General features: G+C 41.9%; 1 protein-coding gene across 2 annotated transcripts; it reads right to left on the bottom strand.

Moving 5' to 3' along the window:
- Positions 1-1347: 1347 nt before the first annotated feature.
- Positions 1348-16330, bottom strand: LOC117494609 (venom protease-like). 2 transcript variants are annotated; one of them, XM_034145541.1, is made up of 6 exons: positions 16221-16330; positions 14721-14744; positions 14450-14612; positions 14024-14286; positions 2684-2829; positions 1348-2084 (listed from the first exon to the last, which is right to left on the bottom strand). In XM_034145541.1, exons 1-6 carry the CDS (start codon positions 16276-16278, stop codon positions 1713-1715), a joined length of 1026 nt encoding a protein of 341 aa, XP_034001432.1. In that variant the 5' UTR covers positions 16279-16330; the 3' UTR covers positions 1348-1712. The 2 variants fall into 2 exon arrangements, with proteins under 2 accessions (XP_034001432.1, XP_034001431.1); XM_034145540.1 differs by lacking the exons at positions 14024-14286; positions 14450-14612; positions 14721-14744; positions 16221-16330 and adding exons at positions 2911-3188; positions 3352-3514; positions 3623-3646; positions 5383-5492.
- Between the last annotated feature and the right edge of the window lie 2057 nt (positions 16331-18387).

Raw genomic sequence — 18387 nt, forward strand, 5'->3', positions numbered from 1 at the left:
AGCTCTTGGCAGATAATAGTTTTGAGCCACATCAGTTATTTTTATCTTAAAACATTGGTCTAATGACATCTCTATGTACCTATTTGGTGGATGTATCTATGTGTTTAGCCTAGCTTAGCACATTGTCTGGAAGTTACATTACTTAAACTTTAGATGAGGTAGGGTTAGGGTTAGGTTAATTTGTTGGATGTTGGTGTTCAGCCTAGCTTAGCACAAAGTCTGGCAGTTATGTTACTTCAAGTTTAGATGAGGTAGGGTTAGGTTAATCTGGTAGATGTATCTATGTGTTTAGCCTAGTTTAGCACAAAGTTGGGAAGTTACGTAATGTTACTTAAACTTTAGGTTGAGTCAACAATTCTTGCAACTTGGACAAACTTTGAAAACTACATTAAGGTAATTTTGTAACGAAAGCAAAACGAAGATAAACACACACATAATACCAGGGCTGCCCCCAAATAGTCGACTAATCACTATTCGAATAATAAAGTATTAATCGAGCAATTTTCCATTAGTCGAATAGTTGAAAAATAAAAATGATATAATTTATTTTTAAAAAGCTACATTTTTCAGAAAATCAGCGAACGTGTCTCTGTTTTGAGGTTCCTAGAGAGAGAGAGCTGGGGAATGCTACGAGAGAGCTGACGGAGTATGTGAGTGAGGATTTAACCGAGTAATTTCATTGTTTTGCCGTGGTTACGGCCAACAGTAACCTTTGATCGTTATCAATGAACTCCCGGATAAAAGACATACAAAGCCTCCCTGTGTTCCTATAGCGAGACGCTACAATATAATCATTCTGACCTCAAAACGATAAAGCTTGCATGGAGGAATTTTTGCCGACGCTCATACGTGTTTCTGTTTCCTCTGTAGTATTTATTGGGTTGTTATCATCAGATATGAATAATGGAAACTAGATCTAAATGTTATGTGTGTGTCCTCAATGCTTGTTTTTAATTATTACAGTTTTATTTTATATTTTATGTGCAGCACAACGTACCATGCTGTTATAATAACGCTCTTTATCAGCCTTAAGAACTGAAACCATTTTGGGAGAAAAATAAATAAAAATGTAGAATCATAATGTATCATGTACACCGATTAGTTGACTAATCGCCTTAATTGACGACTATTGGTCGACTAGAAAAATCTTTAGTCGAGGGTAGCCCTACATAATACAATACAGGAATTAACCTAGAAAGAGTTAGCACTAGCGTTTTAGTGTCTTTCAGCGCACTGTTTTGGTTTCCCAAACTTTACTGTTTTGGTTCGTTCTCAAGACTCTCATCAACCCAAACTAGTCACCTTATTCATAGGCCTGCTGACCCAAAAAGGAAACAATTTTATTAAGATAATTATTTATTTTATTTTTTTATCCCGTTATGTCTGGAAAAACAATCTTTACAAGACAATGCAAAATCTTTGAACATTTATTTTCAAACTTAATCCAGTCATCTGCAAAATGATTGACTTTCCACCAGAAATGAAATCAAGATAAGTTTAACACTTTGATTAAAGGAAGAAATGAGGAAAATCACATTTTAATTATTATATTATTTTAAATCACAAGAAGGGTTATCGCTAATTAAAACATTTCAGTTATATATCTTAAATCATATTTTCTATTTTCGAACAATTAGGGCTCATATCAAATCAAGTGAATGAGCCATTTGGGCACAGAAACCCTAAACTTGTCTTACTTCAACATCTCCATGTTATATGCCTCCGACCAGCACATAGAGAGACATAAGGAGAAGACCGAGTGAGGAGATCACTCTCTCACCACTGCCAAACAAACTGTCGTCATCGGTGGTATGGGGGTAATGGGTGGTGGGATAGGGGTGTTGGGTGGGGGTGGGGATTGGTTGACAGACAAAGTTTAAGTCGCTATCAACTCCTGAGGACATGTAGTCAACAAAGCCGGGTTTGCTAGAGCCAGTGTGATTTTTGATCCAGTCTACGTACTGGGACACACGGGTGTACACTTCAGGAACATTCGGAGTGGCACAGCGTCGTCCATAACTCACGATGCCAATCTCGACCCAGACTGAACCCTTTTTGATCATCATTGCTCCATATGAGCCTTTCTGTAGAAAGAAAATGATGGTTGAGGTTATATGATAGAAGCATCCACCTGCTAAAGCATGAATCTCCTAATACTGTTTGTTATTTCTTACAGTCTGACCTGACTTAAAATAAATGTATGAATCTTTACCTTAATCATTATGTCGAAAGCTGGCTTTTTCCATGTCTGAATTAAAGTTACAAGAACTTAATTTGGCTTAAACTCTGTGTGTTTATTTGTTGGCTGTATCTATTATGTTTTTAGCCTAACTTAACACAAAGTCTGGAAGTTTTTCCCTCAGTGACGTTATATTGCTTAAACTTAAGTCAACACTTCATGCAACAGGGACACACCTTGTAAGTAAAGTAATTCTAACATAACTAGAGCAAAAGTAAAAAGTCAAGCTTGTAAACGTGCATGACCTGCAACTCATTTATGTGATATTACAGTTCATAATTCAGGGATGCATATTAAGATTATTTTGAAACGTATTTACTGGTTATAAAAGCCACCCGCCTATTGAAATACATTTATTTTTTATTTTCCTTCTCTCTTTCATCCCCCTGTACAATACATTTCTGAAGAAAGTTTCACAAAGTAAATACACAAAAAGTTGGTTACCTGACATGAATCATTCCCTCCAGATCTGAACACAGCACAGATAGTGGTGTCTGTGATATAGGGGGAGTACTGTTTGGAACATTTGCACTCATTGTTTCCCACTACTGAGACCCTCACTTCCTGCAGGGTGTCGGCATAAGGGCCACCTAATCAGAGAAAGTTCAAGATTGAAATTGGTTTAAAAAAAAGACAATAGACATCATTGTGTCTGTAGTCAGTGAGCTTACCACTTGAGATGGCACCAAAAGAAACAACCCAGCTGCTGTCACCGGTGTAGAAGGTGCTGTTTTCAGAGGCCAAGCACACCGGCTGGATGTAGTCTGTAAAGTTCACCGGGCTCGACAGCTTCAGAAGAGCCATGTCGTTGTTGTGGTCCCCCCCGTAGTAATCCAATATGTCGTACAAAGGATGGACTATGATCTTATCAATTGCCTTTGACACGTTGTTCAAGTTTGGACCAGACATGCTTTCGAGGCCCAGAACAACCGTCACATCGTTGGGGCGGCTTGAAGACAAATCATTAAAATACAACATTTATTTTTGTGACTTTTAGCATCCAGAGTACTGATTGATATCAATTGTCTCATCTGGCTCTCAACTAGGAAGCAACAAATGAACAATTCCTGTAAAATGTCTAAAAGAAAACTTGATCAATGGTGATTCCTTACTAAAAGCTGCAGGAAGCAGAAGTCAGAACCCACATATCGCTGATCAGGGACCCTTCACAACGGTGCTTGCCATTCACTTGTATACTGGCTACCCAGGGCCAACTTCCTGCAGCCAGATTTTGACCTCCCACAATTCTGGGGTTGTTTGGTGCCCGGCCACATGCTGACAGAGAAAAGAGAACAGATTAGACATGGACATGTAGAACCAGTGCTTTTCATAACTCACTGAAGGAATCTTGAAGAACTTGTTATGTTGCTCCTATACGCTTACCTGGCTGCTGTTGTGAATGACATCCTGAAATTGAGAACACAGACAGAAAAATGTTATGCAAACGTCTTGGTTGAAACCAAGGATGGCAAGCATTTAGTGGTGGAACAATTTATCTTCAACAACAATCTTTTATTTAAGTACACTTACTAATACCACACTGTGAAAATACTACATGCAAAGTTCCTGTGTTGGAATTTTACTGAGGTCAGATGAGTGACTATAGTTAGATAAATGTGTAATTGATAATTCATAGAACATGGCTTGTTGATTGATTGACTTGGCTAGTTCTGTTAAATGCACTTCTGCAATGCAAATCTTATTTTGTAAACTACCTAGTATCTAGGTAAGTGAAAGTATTACAGTACACAATATATTCCCTTTGATTTGTAGTGGAGTTGAAGTTTAAGGTAGAATGAAAAGATAATACTCAAGTAAAGTACTTCATCATTGTACTTAAGTTCCACCCTTGCATGCCTTTATGAGCACACATCAAAAACAGACATGAGATGTGATAGTTTAACTACTTATTTTGAAAACTAAGATATATCCTGCTATCACTGCTCCTAACACTAGGATGGGTCAAATGCAGAGAAACCCTTTCGTTACATAGTGCCTGTACTACGTAATGACAATAAGTTGAATCTTCAATCTTCTTCAATCTTCAATCCTATCAGTTAAAGGTGGGGTATGTAATTTATTTCAGAAACACTTTTTGTTATATTCCATGGAATGCTCTTAACATCCCGATAGCAATGAATATTGTTAAACTAATAAAGTATGCGCAGTCTCTTTTCTTCTCTCATCCATTTATTCAGGGACATGAACCAGCATGGCAGTGCTGCATAATCAACATGTGACATATAGCGCTCTGCGCTTATCATGCTTATGACGTCACAATGGGACGTACCATTAAACATGGAGTAAGGGTACTATTACAAAGTAATACTTAACAAATATATTAAATGCTTTGACAGTAAATACATTTAAAAAATTCATCTGTGGAAGCCGTACTTTTTTTCTCAGCAATCGCACGGAACAAGTGAACACGAGAACACCAGAGAACTCATAAGTGCAAAAGAAAAAACATTGAAAATACGGCAACAAAAAATCTGCTCAACTAGTTTAATTTTCTATTAAATCCCATTCTTTTTGGGGGGTTTTCGACTAATTTGCTAACGACGGGGAGACAAAATATTCCTGTTGTGTTTTTGAGAGGATTTAAAAAAAAAAATAAAAAATGACTACAATGGGTTTCATATTACGTGACGGTCCATTGACCCAGATGGGTGAACCTGGTTTGAAATATTTCACTTCTGCACTGCCTCTCCAGCACACAAAACAATTTCAAAGATTAACCTAAATCAAAGTAACAATACTTTTGCTGACCATTTTATTAATACTTTTTTGAATAAAGAAAGAGAAAGACTAGATCTAATCAAAGTAGTGCAAGAAAAAAATCCAAATAAAGCTGCACGGTTAGCACTGATTACAAGCACTCTGACACTTCAGTGACTTTAATTGATTGTCCTTCACATGCACTTGAACTCCTTTTGATCACATTATAAAATCAGTTATGTTCTAGTTATTAGTAGATGAAATATTTGCTCTTTAATTTGAAGGAAGATTTAGAGATCAGCTACACAATCTCTACTATTTTGGTCCCTTGAGATACCAACATCAACTCAAACACATTAGCATAATATCATTTAACAACAAAACATTTGTAACCGTTTAAAGAAAAATCACATAAACGTTCTCACCATTGGATAAGAGGATGATCATCACCGCTGAACCACACAGAAATTGGTAGAGAGCCATTTTCACTGTGCCTTCTTCCCTCTGTGCTCATCATTTAATACCCTGAACCTCATACCTAGCTCCGCCCACAACTTTAAACCGTTCACCTTTAACTTGCATTTTTCTATTGTTACACGTAACAATCGATCACACAGAAGTTAACACATATTTGAAGAAGCTATGCACGGGAATGTGAACAAAAATCCTTGAGTCTAACTTGTTTTTCTTGATGCCTTGGTGTCTGCAGCATGCATGAAGCTCCCAGTGTTGCATTGTTCACTCAGATATAAATGAAATGGTTCATATTAATTTCACCAGTTTTTTGTTTTAACTTTTACGATTCCTTTTAGTCTAACATAAAAAAAACAATAATTCTCACCATTAGAAAATTCAGTCATACGTTACATTAAAAAAAAAACGTGACCTTTGTTTTCTTCCATCTTTTACTCTATTGGACGTCACTGTTCAATAATTCAAGTTTAGTAGATAAAAAGTGTTCGGTAATGTTTGTCAAGCTGCCTATAGGTGTTTCTTTTGCAATGGCTGACTATTTCTATGTGTTTAATGACTGTAGTTAATCAACAAATTCCTTTTTTTGTGCTTGTTAGGAGTTTCAATTCAGTGAGAATCTTCTGCATCAACTGCAAAATTGGTGATTTTATTCTAAACCAATAGTAAGCTCTCTCGATTTACAATTTACACCACTGAGACTAATCCCATCCACGGAATAACAATGAGACCGTTGCTCCGGGCTGCTTGCTAGTTAGTTTTCCGATCAGCCACGCAGAACATATTGCAGGTTTTTCACAAACAATGCGCGGCGGCCTGCTTGGGATAGGAGTCGCATTCATGTGTGAATATTTGAAAATTAACGTTTAGAGAGTAAAAATGTCAGGGTTGAGTGAAGCAGGCAGGACCCAAATGCAGATTTCAAAGATAATTCCTTTATTCCAAGGTAACAAAGTCGAAAACAGAACACTACCCCGTGACACAGTCAAAGACAAACAAGGATCTAACCAAAAAAAAACAGAACTTAAATACACACAAGACTAATCACACAACAAGACACAGGTGAGGAGGGAGGAGAAAACACAGGGGCACCAGGTGAACACAATCAGGAAATCGGACACAGGAGGGCAAACACAGAGACAGGAATCAACAGACAAGACAGGGGATGAACACCTTTCAAAATAAAACAGGAAACCAGAGACAGAATAAGACAAGACAAAACACAACACAGACAGATCGTGACATTACCCCCCCCCTCAAGGGACGGATCCCAGACGTGCAAGGCAGAGTTAAAAAAGGGGCGAAGGCCACAGCGGGCGAACTCAGGGGGCCGGGCATGAGGGCGAATGCCGCGGCTGGGGAACTCAGGGGGCCGGGCTCGAGGGCGAATGCCGCGGCACTCAGGGGGCCGGGCTCGAGGGCGAACAAGAAGGCGGTGACGGGACAGCTCTGGAGGACGGGCAGGAAGGCCATGACGGGACAGCTCCGGAGGACGGGCAGGAAGGCGCTGACGGGACAGCTCCTGAGGCCGGGCAGGACCCGGTGTCGGCCGGACAGGAACTGGAGCCGACGGGACAGGCGTAGACGGGATCCTGGACATGACATGGGCTGGTGTCAATGGGACCCAACGGAACAGAACATGGAGCTGGCAGGACCCCCGGCGTAGCACGTGTCAGCGGAACCCCCAACAGGACAGGATATGGTGTTAGCAGGAAACCCGGCGGAGCAGGTGTCGGCTGGAACCCCAACAGGACAGGATCTGGTGTTGGCAGGAAATCCGGCGGAGCAGGTGTCGCCGGGACCCCCAACAGGACAGGATATGGTGTAGGCAGGAAACCCGGCGCAGCAGGTGTCGGCGGGAACCCCAACAGGACAGGATCTGGTGTTGGCATGAAATCCGGCGGAGCAGGTGTCGGCGGGACCCCCAACAGGACAGGACATGGGGTTTGCAGGACCCACAGCGGATCATGTGTCGGCAGGACCCCCAACGACACTGGACGTGGTGTTGGCAGGACCCTCAGCGGAACCCCCAACGCCACAGGACATGGAGTTGGCAGGACCCCCGGCAGAAGAGTAGTCGGCGGGACCCCCAACGGCACAAGACATAGGGTTGGCAGGACCCCCGGCAGAAGAGTAGTCAGCGGGACCCCCAACGGCACAGGACATAGGGTTGGCAGGACCCCCGGCAGAAGAGTAGTCGGCAGGACCCCCAACGAAACAGGACATGGAGTTGGCAGGACCCACAGTGGATCAGGTGTCGGCAGGACCCCCAACGACACTGGACGTGGAGTTGGCAGGACCCTCAGCGGAACCCCCAACGCCACAGGACATGGAGTTGGCAGGACCTCCGGCAGAAGAGTAGTCGGCGGGACTCCCAACGGGACAGGACATAGGGTTGGCAGGACCCCCGGCAGAACAGTAGTCGGTGGGACCTCCAACGGCACAGGACATAGGGTTGGCAGGACCCCCGGCAGAAGAGTAGTCGGCGGGACCTCCAACGGCACAGGACATAGGGTTGGCAGGACCCCCGGCAGGACAGTAGTCGGCGGGACCCCCAACGGGACAGGACATAGGGTTGGCAGGACCCCCGGCAGGACAGTAGTTGGTGGGACCTCCAACGGCACAGGACATAGGGTTGGCAGGACCCCCGGCAGAAGAGTAGTCGGCGGGACCTCCAACGGCACAAGACATAGGGTTGGCAGGACCCCCGGCAGAAGAGTAGTCGGCGGGACCCCCAACGGCACAGGACATAGGGTTGGCAGGACCCCCGGCAGAAGAGTAGTCCGCGGGACCCCCAACGAAACAGGACATGGAGTTGGCAGGACCCACAGTGGATCAGGTGTCTGCAGTACCCCCAACAACACTGGACGTGGAGTTGGCAGGACCCTCAGCGGAACCCCCAACGCCACAGGACATGGAGTTGGCAGGACCTCCGGCAGAAGAGTAGTCGGCGGGACTCCCAACAGGACAGGACATAGGGTTGGCAGGCCCCCTGGCAGAACAGTAGTCGGCGGGACCTCCAACGGCACAGGACATAGGGTTGGCAGGACCCCCGGCAGAAGAGTAGTCGGCGGGACCTCCAACGGCACAGGACATAGGGTTGGCAGGACCCCCGGCAGGACAGTAGTCGGCGGGACCTCCAACAGCAGGCCAGGGGAGTGTTTTACTTTCTTGCCAGGATAACATAAATATATGTGTGTGTGTGTGCTACCATGAGTAATCCTATCTGATGAGCGCTATGTAGAATGACAGAGCAGAAAAATAACAGCTTCCAGTTTTTCAGGTTTGAACAGTCGACTTATAATGTTATAATATCCCTATGGTTGATCAATAAAGGTCCATCTCATCTTATTGCAGAGCTCTTGGCAGATAATAGTTTTGAGCCACATCAGTTATTTTTATCTTAAAACATTGGTCTAATGACATCTCTATGTATCTATTTGGTGGATGTATCTATGTGTATAGCCTAGCTTAGCACATTGTCTGGAAGTTACATTACTTAAACTTTAGATGAGGTAGGGTTAGGGTTAGGTTAATTTGTTGGATGTTGGTGTTCAGCCTAGCTTAGCACAAAGTCTGGCAGTTATGTTACTTAAACTTTAGATGAAGTCGGGTTAGGTTAATTGGTTGGATGTATCAATGTGTTTAGCCTAGCTTAGCACAAAGTCTTGAAGTTACGTTATGTTACTTAACCTTAAGGTGAAGTTCGGTTAGGGTTAGGTTAATTGGTTGGATGTATCTATGTGTTCAGCCCAGCTTAGCACGATGTCTGGAAGTTATGTTACTTAAAGTTTAGATGAGGTAGGGTTAGGTTAATCTGGTAGATGTATCTATGTGTTTAGCCTAGTTTAGCACAAAGTTGGGAAGTTACGTTATGTTACTTAACCTCTTAAGCCCTGAGCCTGTTTTTCAGGTCTCAGGCTCGAAAATGACATTCCCAGAACAAATGACCATATCTTCCCTTCTAAAAGGGTTAAATTAATAATCTTTATTCTCAAAGTAATGATAAACCTGTGAGTTGGATGTAGAAAAGTCAGAATCAATATAGATGTTTTTTATTTTAAAGAAAATTCAGATTTTACATAGTAAAAAACTGTAAATTATAGTGTCCGTCCAAAAATTCTTTTTTACTTATAGGGAAAACTACCCTTGGATGATGGGTTAGTAGACTAAAAGCTTTAGGAATCCAAAGTACTACATATAATAAGTACCCTGTATCAAGATTGATGCAAAACAAGTGAAATTTGACCTTTTTAGAGAGATTTAGCCAAAAAACCCCACTTCTGGGGTCATTTGGGTGAATTTGACCTATCTCTGGCCCCCCTTGCTCGATTTTGATGAATGAAATCTCTTTATAACCGCTAGAGCCAATGGAATCGAGGGAAAGTTATATACACACCAAAACGTTAACAAATAAGGAGTGAGAGTGACGCGTTACCAACACCGGAAGCTGCATACACTCTGGTGGCTACCATTAGCAGCTAACTTTTCCGCTCCGATGTTTACATAAAAAATGGAATTATGGATTATAAATAATTTTTTCAAAGGCACAGGTACATTATCAACCTATGGATCAACAGTTGTAGCATTTTTTTGTCTTCGTTTTAATGCCATTGAACACATCTTTTGACCTAATTGACAGCTACGGTGAGACGATCTGCCGTAAAAGCTCTGTAAAGGTACGTGTTGTGATGTCTGTGTTTGCTTCCCCTGTCGCAAGTTCGGATCGCTCAGTGATGATACTATACCTAAATAATCTGTGGAGTCTCAGCTTTAATCGGCTATATTGTATGTGCAGCTACGATAAGTAATAAGGGTATCTTTATCTTGAATTGTGTGCCGCAGTGCGTTAGAATTTTTTCGCTCAGGGGTCATTTAGACGCTTCTTATGAGACTTGTGTTTTGTTTTGGTAAAAATGGTTCATATCTTCAGTTAGCTGAGATTCTTCCCATTAATCTGGTGCTACACATTAATAGTTTCATAAATGTTAAAAAGCCCTGAGACATTATCTCGAAAAAAAAAACGGTGGGAGGGGTCCAATGGGGGGACCGCCGTGCTTAAGAGGTTAAACTTTAGGTTGAGTCAACAATTCTTGCAACTTGGACAAACTTAAGGTCATTTTAACATAATGAAAGCAAAACGAAGATAAACACACACCTAATACTAGGGCTTCCCCCTAATATTCGACTAATCACTATTCGAATAATAAAGTATTAATCGAGCAATTTTTCATTAGTCGAATAGTTGAAGAAAAAATAATTATATAATTTATTTTTAAAAAGCTACATTTTTCAGAATATCAGCGAACGTGTCACTGTTTTGAGGTTCCTAGAGAGAGAGAGCTGGGGAATGCTACGAGAGAGCTGACAGAGTATGTGAGTGAGGATTTAACCGAGTAATTTCATTGTTTTGCCGTGGTTACGGCCAACAGTAACCTGTGATCGTTATTAATAAACTCCCGGATAAAAGACATACAAAGCCTCCCTGTGTTCCTATAGCGAGACGCTACAATATAATCATTCTGACCTCAAAACGATAAAGCTTGCATGGAGGGATTTTTGCCGACGCTCATATGTGTTTCTGTTTCCTCTGTAGTATTTATTGGGTTGTTATCATCATATATGAATAATAGAAACTAGAACTAAATGTTCTGTGTGTTACCTCAATGCTTGTTTTTAATTATTACAGTTTTATTTTATATTTTATGTGCAGCACAACGTACCATGCTGTTATAACGCTCTTTATCAGCCTTTGGAACTGAAACCATTTTGGGAGAAAAAAAAATTAAAAATTTAGAATCATAATGTATCATGTACACCAATTAGGCCATCCAGTTATTTTAGCCGGGCCGGCTAAAATGATTGGTCGTGCTTTTTACAGTATTACGGCTTCCACAGATGACATGTTTTTATGGATTTTTTGTCAAAGCACTTAAGATATTCATTGCTATCGGGATGTTAAGAGCATTCCATGGAATATAACAAAAAGTGTATCTCGAGCCGGTTTCTCAAACTTACCTACCCTACCTTTAATTGACGACTATTGGTCGATTAGAAAAATCTTTAGTCGAGGGTAGCCCTACATAATACAATACAGGAATTAACCTAGAAAGAGTTAGGACTAGCGTTTTAGTGTCTTTCAGCGCACTATTTTGGTTTCCCAAACTTTACTGTTTTGGTTCGTTCTCAAGACTCTCATCAACCCAAATTAGTCACCTAGGCCTGCTGACCCAAAAAGTGAAACAATTTTATTACACAAAAGATAATTCTTTATTTTTGTTTTTTATCCCGTTATGTCTGGAAAAACAATCTTTACAAGACAATGCAAAATCTTTGAACATTATTTTTCAAACTTAATCCAGTCATCTGCAGAATGATTGACTTTTTACCAGAAATTAAATCAAGATAAGTTTAACTCTTTGATTAAAGGAACAAATGAGGAAAATCACATTTTAATTATTATATTATTTTAAATCACAAGAAGGGTTATTGCTAATTAAAACATTTCAGTTATATATCTTAAATCATATTTTCTATTTTCGAACAATTAGGGCTCATATCAAATCAAGTGAATGAGCCATTTGGGCACAGAAACCCTAAACTTGTCTTACTTCAACATCTCCATGTTTATATGCCTCCAACCAGCACATAGAGAGACATAAGGAGAAGACCGAGTGAGGAGATCACTCTCTCACCACTGCCAAACAAACTTTCGTCATCGGTGGTATGGGGGTGATGGGTGGTGGGATAGGGGTGTTGGGTGGGGGTGGGGATTGGTTGACAGACAAAGTCCAAGTCGCTATCAACCCCCTGGGACATGTAGTCAACAAAGCCTGGTTTGCTAGAGCCAGTGAGATTTTTGATCCAGTCTTCAAACTGGGACACACGGGCGTAAACTCCAGGAAAATTCGGCCAGGCACAGCCTCCCCCAAAACTCAGGACACCATTCTGGACCCAGACTGAACCCTTTTTGATCATCATTGGTCCACCTGAGTCTCCCTGTAGAAAGAAATTGATGGTTGAGGTTATATGATAGCATCCATCCTGCTAAAGCATGAATCCCCTAAGGCTCTTTGTGTGTTTCAGTCTGACATGACTTAAAATAAATGTATGAAACTTTATCTTAAAGTGGACCTATCATGCTATATTTAAATTATATATTGTAGGGCCATACCTATATAAGGTATATTTATACGTTTCTGTTTTAAAAATACCAAACAGATCATGCATTTTAGCCATGCCTCATTTCGCTCTATTTGCTGTTCTCCATCCCTGTTTTTGCAGGGGACTGATTATGTGAGCTGCAGCTGACCACGCCGCCTTCAGGAGAGGGGAGCGTGCTCTGATCAAGTCAGAAGAGGGGGAGAAAAATAGATCTCCGTCCTCCGTGTTTTATTTATATATACAGTCTATGGTTTTATTATATTATTATAGGCCTATAGAGTCGTTATTCATTTGTTTTAAAGCTCAATAAATAACAAAGAAGACCTTTGACCAGCACTTTTCTAATTTGCAAAATAAACAGAAGGGTAACCATGGTAACTATGGGCGGGAAGTCTTCTTCGCTGCTTTTGTGGCAGACTACAGCGCCACTTACAGGCCTGGCATATGTACTACAGCGTCTCCAGTGCTTTCGAGCGGCAATGGCCGGCCGTGGCCCAACCCCACATTCCCCTGATAGGTGGAGGGTTGGCCCAATAGCCGTAGCGCCACCGTCCTGACGTCAGGACAGTGTTCAAATCTGGATCAGTTTTTATCAGATCCGTTGCAGCCCCGTTTTTAGAGATTTGGGTATGGAGGAAAATAGAGAGGGTTGTGTTTTCTGACACTTGGTGAGTTCCCTGGAACACCGGGGACACATATTCATGTATAAAAGACGTACAAAAGTGCATTTTGCATGATAGGTCCCCTTTACTCATTATGTCGAAAGCTGGCTTTTCCATGTCTGAATGAAAGTTACAAGAACTTCATTTGGCTTAAACTCTGTGTGTTTATTTGTTGGCTCTATCTATTATGTGTTTAGCCTAGCTTAACACAAAGTCTGGAAGTTTTCCCCTCAGTGACGTTATATTGCTTAAACTTAAGTCAACAATTCTTGCAACAGGGACACACCTTGTAAATGAAGTAGTTCTAGCATAACTATAGCAAATGTAAAAAGTCAAGCTTGTAAACGTGCATGAACTGCAGCTCATTTATGTGATATTACAGATCATAATTCAGGGATGCATATTAAGATTATTTTGAAACGTATCTACTCGTTATAAAAGCGACCCGCCTATTGAAATACATATTTTCCTTTTCTCTTTCATCCCCCTGTACAATACATTTCTGAAGAAAGTGTCACAAAGTAAATACACAAAAAGTTGGTTACCTGACATGACCCCTCCCCTCCAGATCTGAACCCAGCACAGATGTTGTCTGTGAGATCTTTGTACGGGTAGGCACATGTGCACTCATTGTTTCCCACTACTAGGACCCTCACTTCCTGCAGGGTGTCGGCTAGGGGGCCATCTAATGGATAGTTCAAACGTTAAGATTAATATTGGTGTTAAAAAAGACAATAGACATCATTGTGTCTGTAGTCAGTGAGCTTACCACTTGAGTTGGCACCAAAACCAACGACCCAGCTGCTGACACCGGTGTAGAAGGTGCTGTTTGCAGAGGCCAAGCACACTGGCTGGATGTAGTCTGTAAAGTTCACCGGGCTCGACAGCTTCAGAAGAGCCATGTCGTTGTCGTTATCGAAGAAGTTGTACATAGGATGGACTATGATCTTATCAATTGCCTTTGACACGTTGTTCAAGTTTGGACCAGACATGCTTTCGAGGCCCAGAACAACCGTCATGGTGAGGGGGTTACTTGAAGACAAAGAATAAAAATAGTACATTTATTTTTGTGACTTTTAGCATCCAGAGTACTGATTGATATCAATTGTCTCATCTGGCTCTCAACTAGGAAGCAACAAATGAACAATTCCTGTAAAATGTCTAAAAGAAAACTTGATCAATGGTGATTCCTTACTAAAAGCTGCAGGAAGCAGCAGTCAGAACCCACATATCGCTGATCAGGGACCCTCCACAACGGTGCTTGCCATTCGCTTGTATACTGGCTACCCAGGGCCAACTTCCTGCAGCCACATTTTGACCTCCCATAATTCTGGGGTTGTTTGGTGCCAGGCCACATGCTGACAGAGAAAAGAGAACAGATTAGACATGGACATGTAGAACCAGTGCTTTTCATAACTCACTGAAGGAATCTTGAAGAACTTGTTATGTTGCTCATATACGCTTACCTGTCTGCTGTTGTGAATGACATCCTGAAATTGAGAACACAGACAGAAAAATGTTATGCAAACGTCTTGGTTGAAACCAAGGATGGCAAGCATTTAGTGGTGGAACAATTTATCTTCAACAACAATCTTTTATTTAAGTATACTTACTAATACCACACTGTGAAAATACTACACACATAGTTCCTGTATTGGCATTTTAATGAGGTCAGATGATTGACTATAGTTAGATGAATGTATAATTGATAATTCATAAAACATGGCTTGTTGATTGATTGACTTGGCGGGTTCTGTTGTACCAAAATAAATTAACTTATTTTATCTTACTTATTTTGTAAACTACCTAGTATCTAGATAAGTGAAAGTATTATAGTACATAATATATTCCCATTGATTTGTAGTGGAGTTGAAGTTTAAGGTAGAATGAAAAGATAATACTCAAGTAAAGTACTTCATCATTGTACTTCAGTAAATGCACTTACGTTCCACCTTTGCAAGCCTTTATGAGCACACATCAACAACAGACCTGAGATGTGGTAGTTTAACAGAGGGCCTGCTTTATTGAAGGCAGAAATGGACTCTTCCGAAATATTTTTAAAACTAAAACATATCCTATCAGTTCACTTTAAAGTCTGCCATGTCGTGTCACCAAATCTGCAGTTGAGCCCATCCCAAACTCTTGATGTACTTACTGATAATGCTTTACTTTTTACATTAGTTTGATTAACCTCACAGATTGTGACACTTTGTCCAATAACACACTTGTGCTCATTTTGTTCTCAGCAATCGCGCAGAACAAGTGAACACGAGAACACCAGAGAACTCATAAGTGCAAAATAAAATAAAAATTGAAAATACGGCAACAAAAAATCAGCTCAACCAGTTTAATTTTCTATTAAATCCCATTCTTTTGGGGGGTTTTTCGACTCATTTGCTAACGATGGGAGCCAAATATTTGAGAGGATTTAAAAAAAAACACAATGACTACAATGGGTTTCATATTAATTGACGGTCCATTGACCCAGATGGGTAAACCTAGTTTGAAATATTTCACTTCTGCACTGCCTCTCCAGCAGACAAAACAATTTCAAAGACTAACCCAAATCAAAGTACCAATACTTTTGCTGACCATGTTATTTATACTTTTTTAAATAAAGAAAGAGAAAGACTAGATCCAATCAAAATAGTGCAAGAAAAAAATCCAAATAAAGCTGCACGGTTAGCACTGATTACAAGCACTCTGACACTTCAGTGACTTTGATTGATTGTCCTTCATATGCACTTGAACTCCTTTTGATCACATTATAAAATCAGTCATGTTCTAGTTATTAGTAGATGAAATATTTACTCTTTAATTTGAAGAAAGATTTAGAGATCAGCTACACAATCTCTACTATTTTGGTCCCTTGAGATACCAACATCAACTCAAACACATTAGCATAATATCATTTAACAACAAAACATTTGTAACCGTTTAAAGAAAAATCACATAAACGTTCTCACCATTGGATAAGAGGATGATCATCACCGCTGAACCACACAGAAATTGGTAGAGAGCCATTTTCACTGTGCCTTCTTCCCTCTGTGCTCATCATTTAATACCCTGAACCTCATACCTAGCTCCGCCCACAACTTTAAACCGTTCACCTTTAACTCGCATTTTTCTATTGTTACACGTAACAACAAGAAGTTAACACATATTTGAAGAAGCTATGCACGGGAATGTGAACAAAAATCCTTGAGTCTAACTTGTTTTTCTTGATGCCTTTGTGTCTAACTTGTTTTTCTTGATGCCTTGGTGTCTGCAGCATGCATGAAGCTCCCAGTGTTGCAGTGTTCACTCAGATATAAATGAAATGGTTCATATTAATTTCACCAGTTTTTTGTTTTAACTTTTACGATTCCTTTTAGTCTAACATAAAAAAAACAATAATTCTCACCATTAGAAAATTCAGTCATACGTTACATTAAAAAAAAAACGTGACCTTTGTTTTCTTCCATCTTTTACTCTATTGGACGTCACTGTTCAATAATTCAAGTTTAGTAGATAAAAAGTGTTCGGTAATGTTTGTCAAGCTGCCTATAGGTGTTTCTTTTGCAATGGCTTACTATTTCTATGTGTTTAATGACTGTAGTTAATCGACAAATTCCTTTTTTTGTGCTTGTTAGGAGTTTCAATTCAGTGAGAATCTTCTGCATCAAGTGCAAAATTGGTGATTTTATTCTAAACCAATAGAAAGCTCTCTCGATTTACAATTTACACCACTGAGACTAATCCCATCCACGGAATAACAATGAGACCGTTGCTCCGGGCTGCTTGCTAGTTAGTTTTCCGATCAGCCACGCAGAACATATTGCAGGTTTTTCACAAACGATGCGCGGCGGCCTGCTTGGGATAGGAGTCGCATTCATGTGTGAATATTTGAAAATTAACGTTTAGAGAGTAAAAATGTCAGGGTTGAGTGAAGCAGGCAGGACCCAAATGCAGATTTCAAAGATAATTCCTTTATTCCAAGGTAACAAAGTCGAAAACAGAACACTACCCCGTGACACAGTCAAAGACAAACGAGGATCTAACCAAAAAAAAACAGAACTTAAATACACACAAGACTAATCACACAACAAGACACAGGTGAGGAGGGAGGAGAAAACACAGGGGCACCAGGTGAACACAATCAGGAAATCAGACACAGGAGGGCAAACACAGAGACAGGAATCAACAGACAAGACAGGGGGTGAACACCTTTCAAAATAAAACAGGAAACCAGAGACAGAATAAGACAAGACAAAACACAACACAGACAGATCGTGACATTACCCCCCCCTCAAGGGACGGATCCCAGACGTGCAAGGCAGAGTTAAAAAAGGGGCGAAGGCCACAGCGGGCGAATCAGGGGGCCGGGCATGAGGGCGAATGCCGCGGCTGGGGAACTCAGGGGGCCGGGCTCGAGGGCGAATGCCGCGGCACTCAGGGGGCCGGGCTCGAGGGCGAAGGCAGCGGCTGGAAGAGTCAGGGGGCCGGGCTCGAGGGCGAAGGCCGCGGCACTCAGGGGGCCGGGCTCGAGGGCGAACAAGAAGGCGGGTGACGGGACAGCTCTGGAGGATGGGCAGGAAGGCCATGACGGGACAGCTCCGGAGGACGGGCAGGAAGGCGCTGACGGGACAGCTCCGGAGGCCGGGCAGGACCCGGTGTCGGCCGGACAGGAACTGGAGCCGACGGGACAGGCGTAGACGGGATCCTGGACATGACATGGGCTGGTGTCAATGGGACACCGGATGGAGCAAGGGCTGGTGTCGACTGAACAGGACACAGAGTTGGCAGGACCCCTGGTGGAACAGGTGTCGGCGGGACCCCCAACAGGACTGGATACAGAGTTGGCAGGACCCCCGGCGGGACAGGTGTCGGCAGGACCCCCAACGGAACAGAACATGGAGCTGGCAGGACCCCCGGCGTAGCACGTGTCAGCAGAACCCCCAACAGGACAGGATATGGTGTTGGCAGGAAACCCGGCGGAGCAGGTGTCGGCGGGAACCCCAACAGGACAGGATCTGGTGTTGGCAGGAAATCCGGCGGAGCAGGTGTCGGCGGGACCCCCAACAGGACAGGATATGGTGTAGGCAGGAAACCCGGCGGAGCAGGTGTCGGCGGGAACCCCAACAGGACAGGATC

Source organism: Trematomus bernacchii, unplaced genomic scaffold (genome assembly GCF_902827165.1).
Source record: "Trematomus bernacchii unplaced genomic scaffold, fTreBer1.1, whole genome shotgun sequence".
NCBI classification, from domain to species: Eukaryota; Metazoa; Chordata; class Actinopteri; order Perciformes; family Nototheniidae; genus Trematomus; species Trematomus bernacchii.

Coding starts and splice junctions, on each gene's coding strand:
- LOC117494609 (XM_034145540.1), bottom strand. CDS start 5,440: ATGGCTCTCTACCAATTTCTGTGTGGTTCAGCGGTGATGATCATCCTC. Junction 2,830..2,910: donor TTTTGGTGCCATCTCAAGTG/GTAAGCTCACTG, acceptor TTCTCTGATTAG/GTGGCCCTTATGCCGACACC. Junction 2,085..2,683: donor GAGGGAATGATTCATGTCAG/GTAACCAACTTT, acceptor TTCTTTCTACAG/AAAGGCTCATATGGAGCAAT.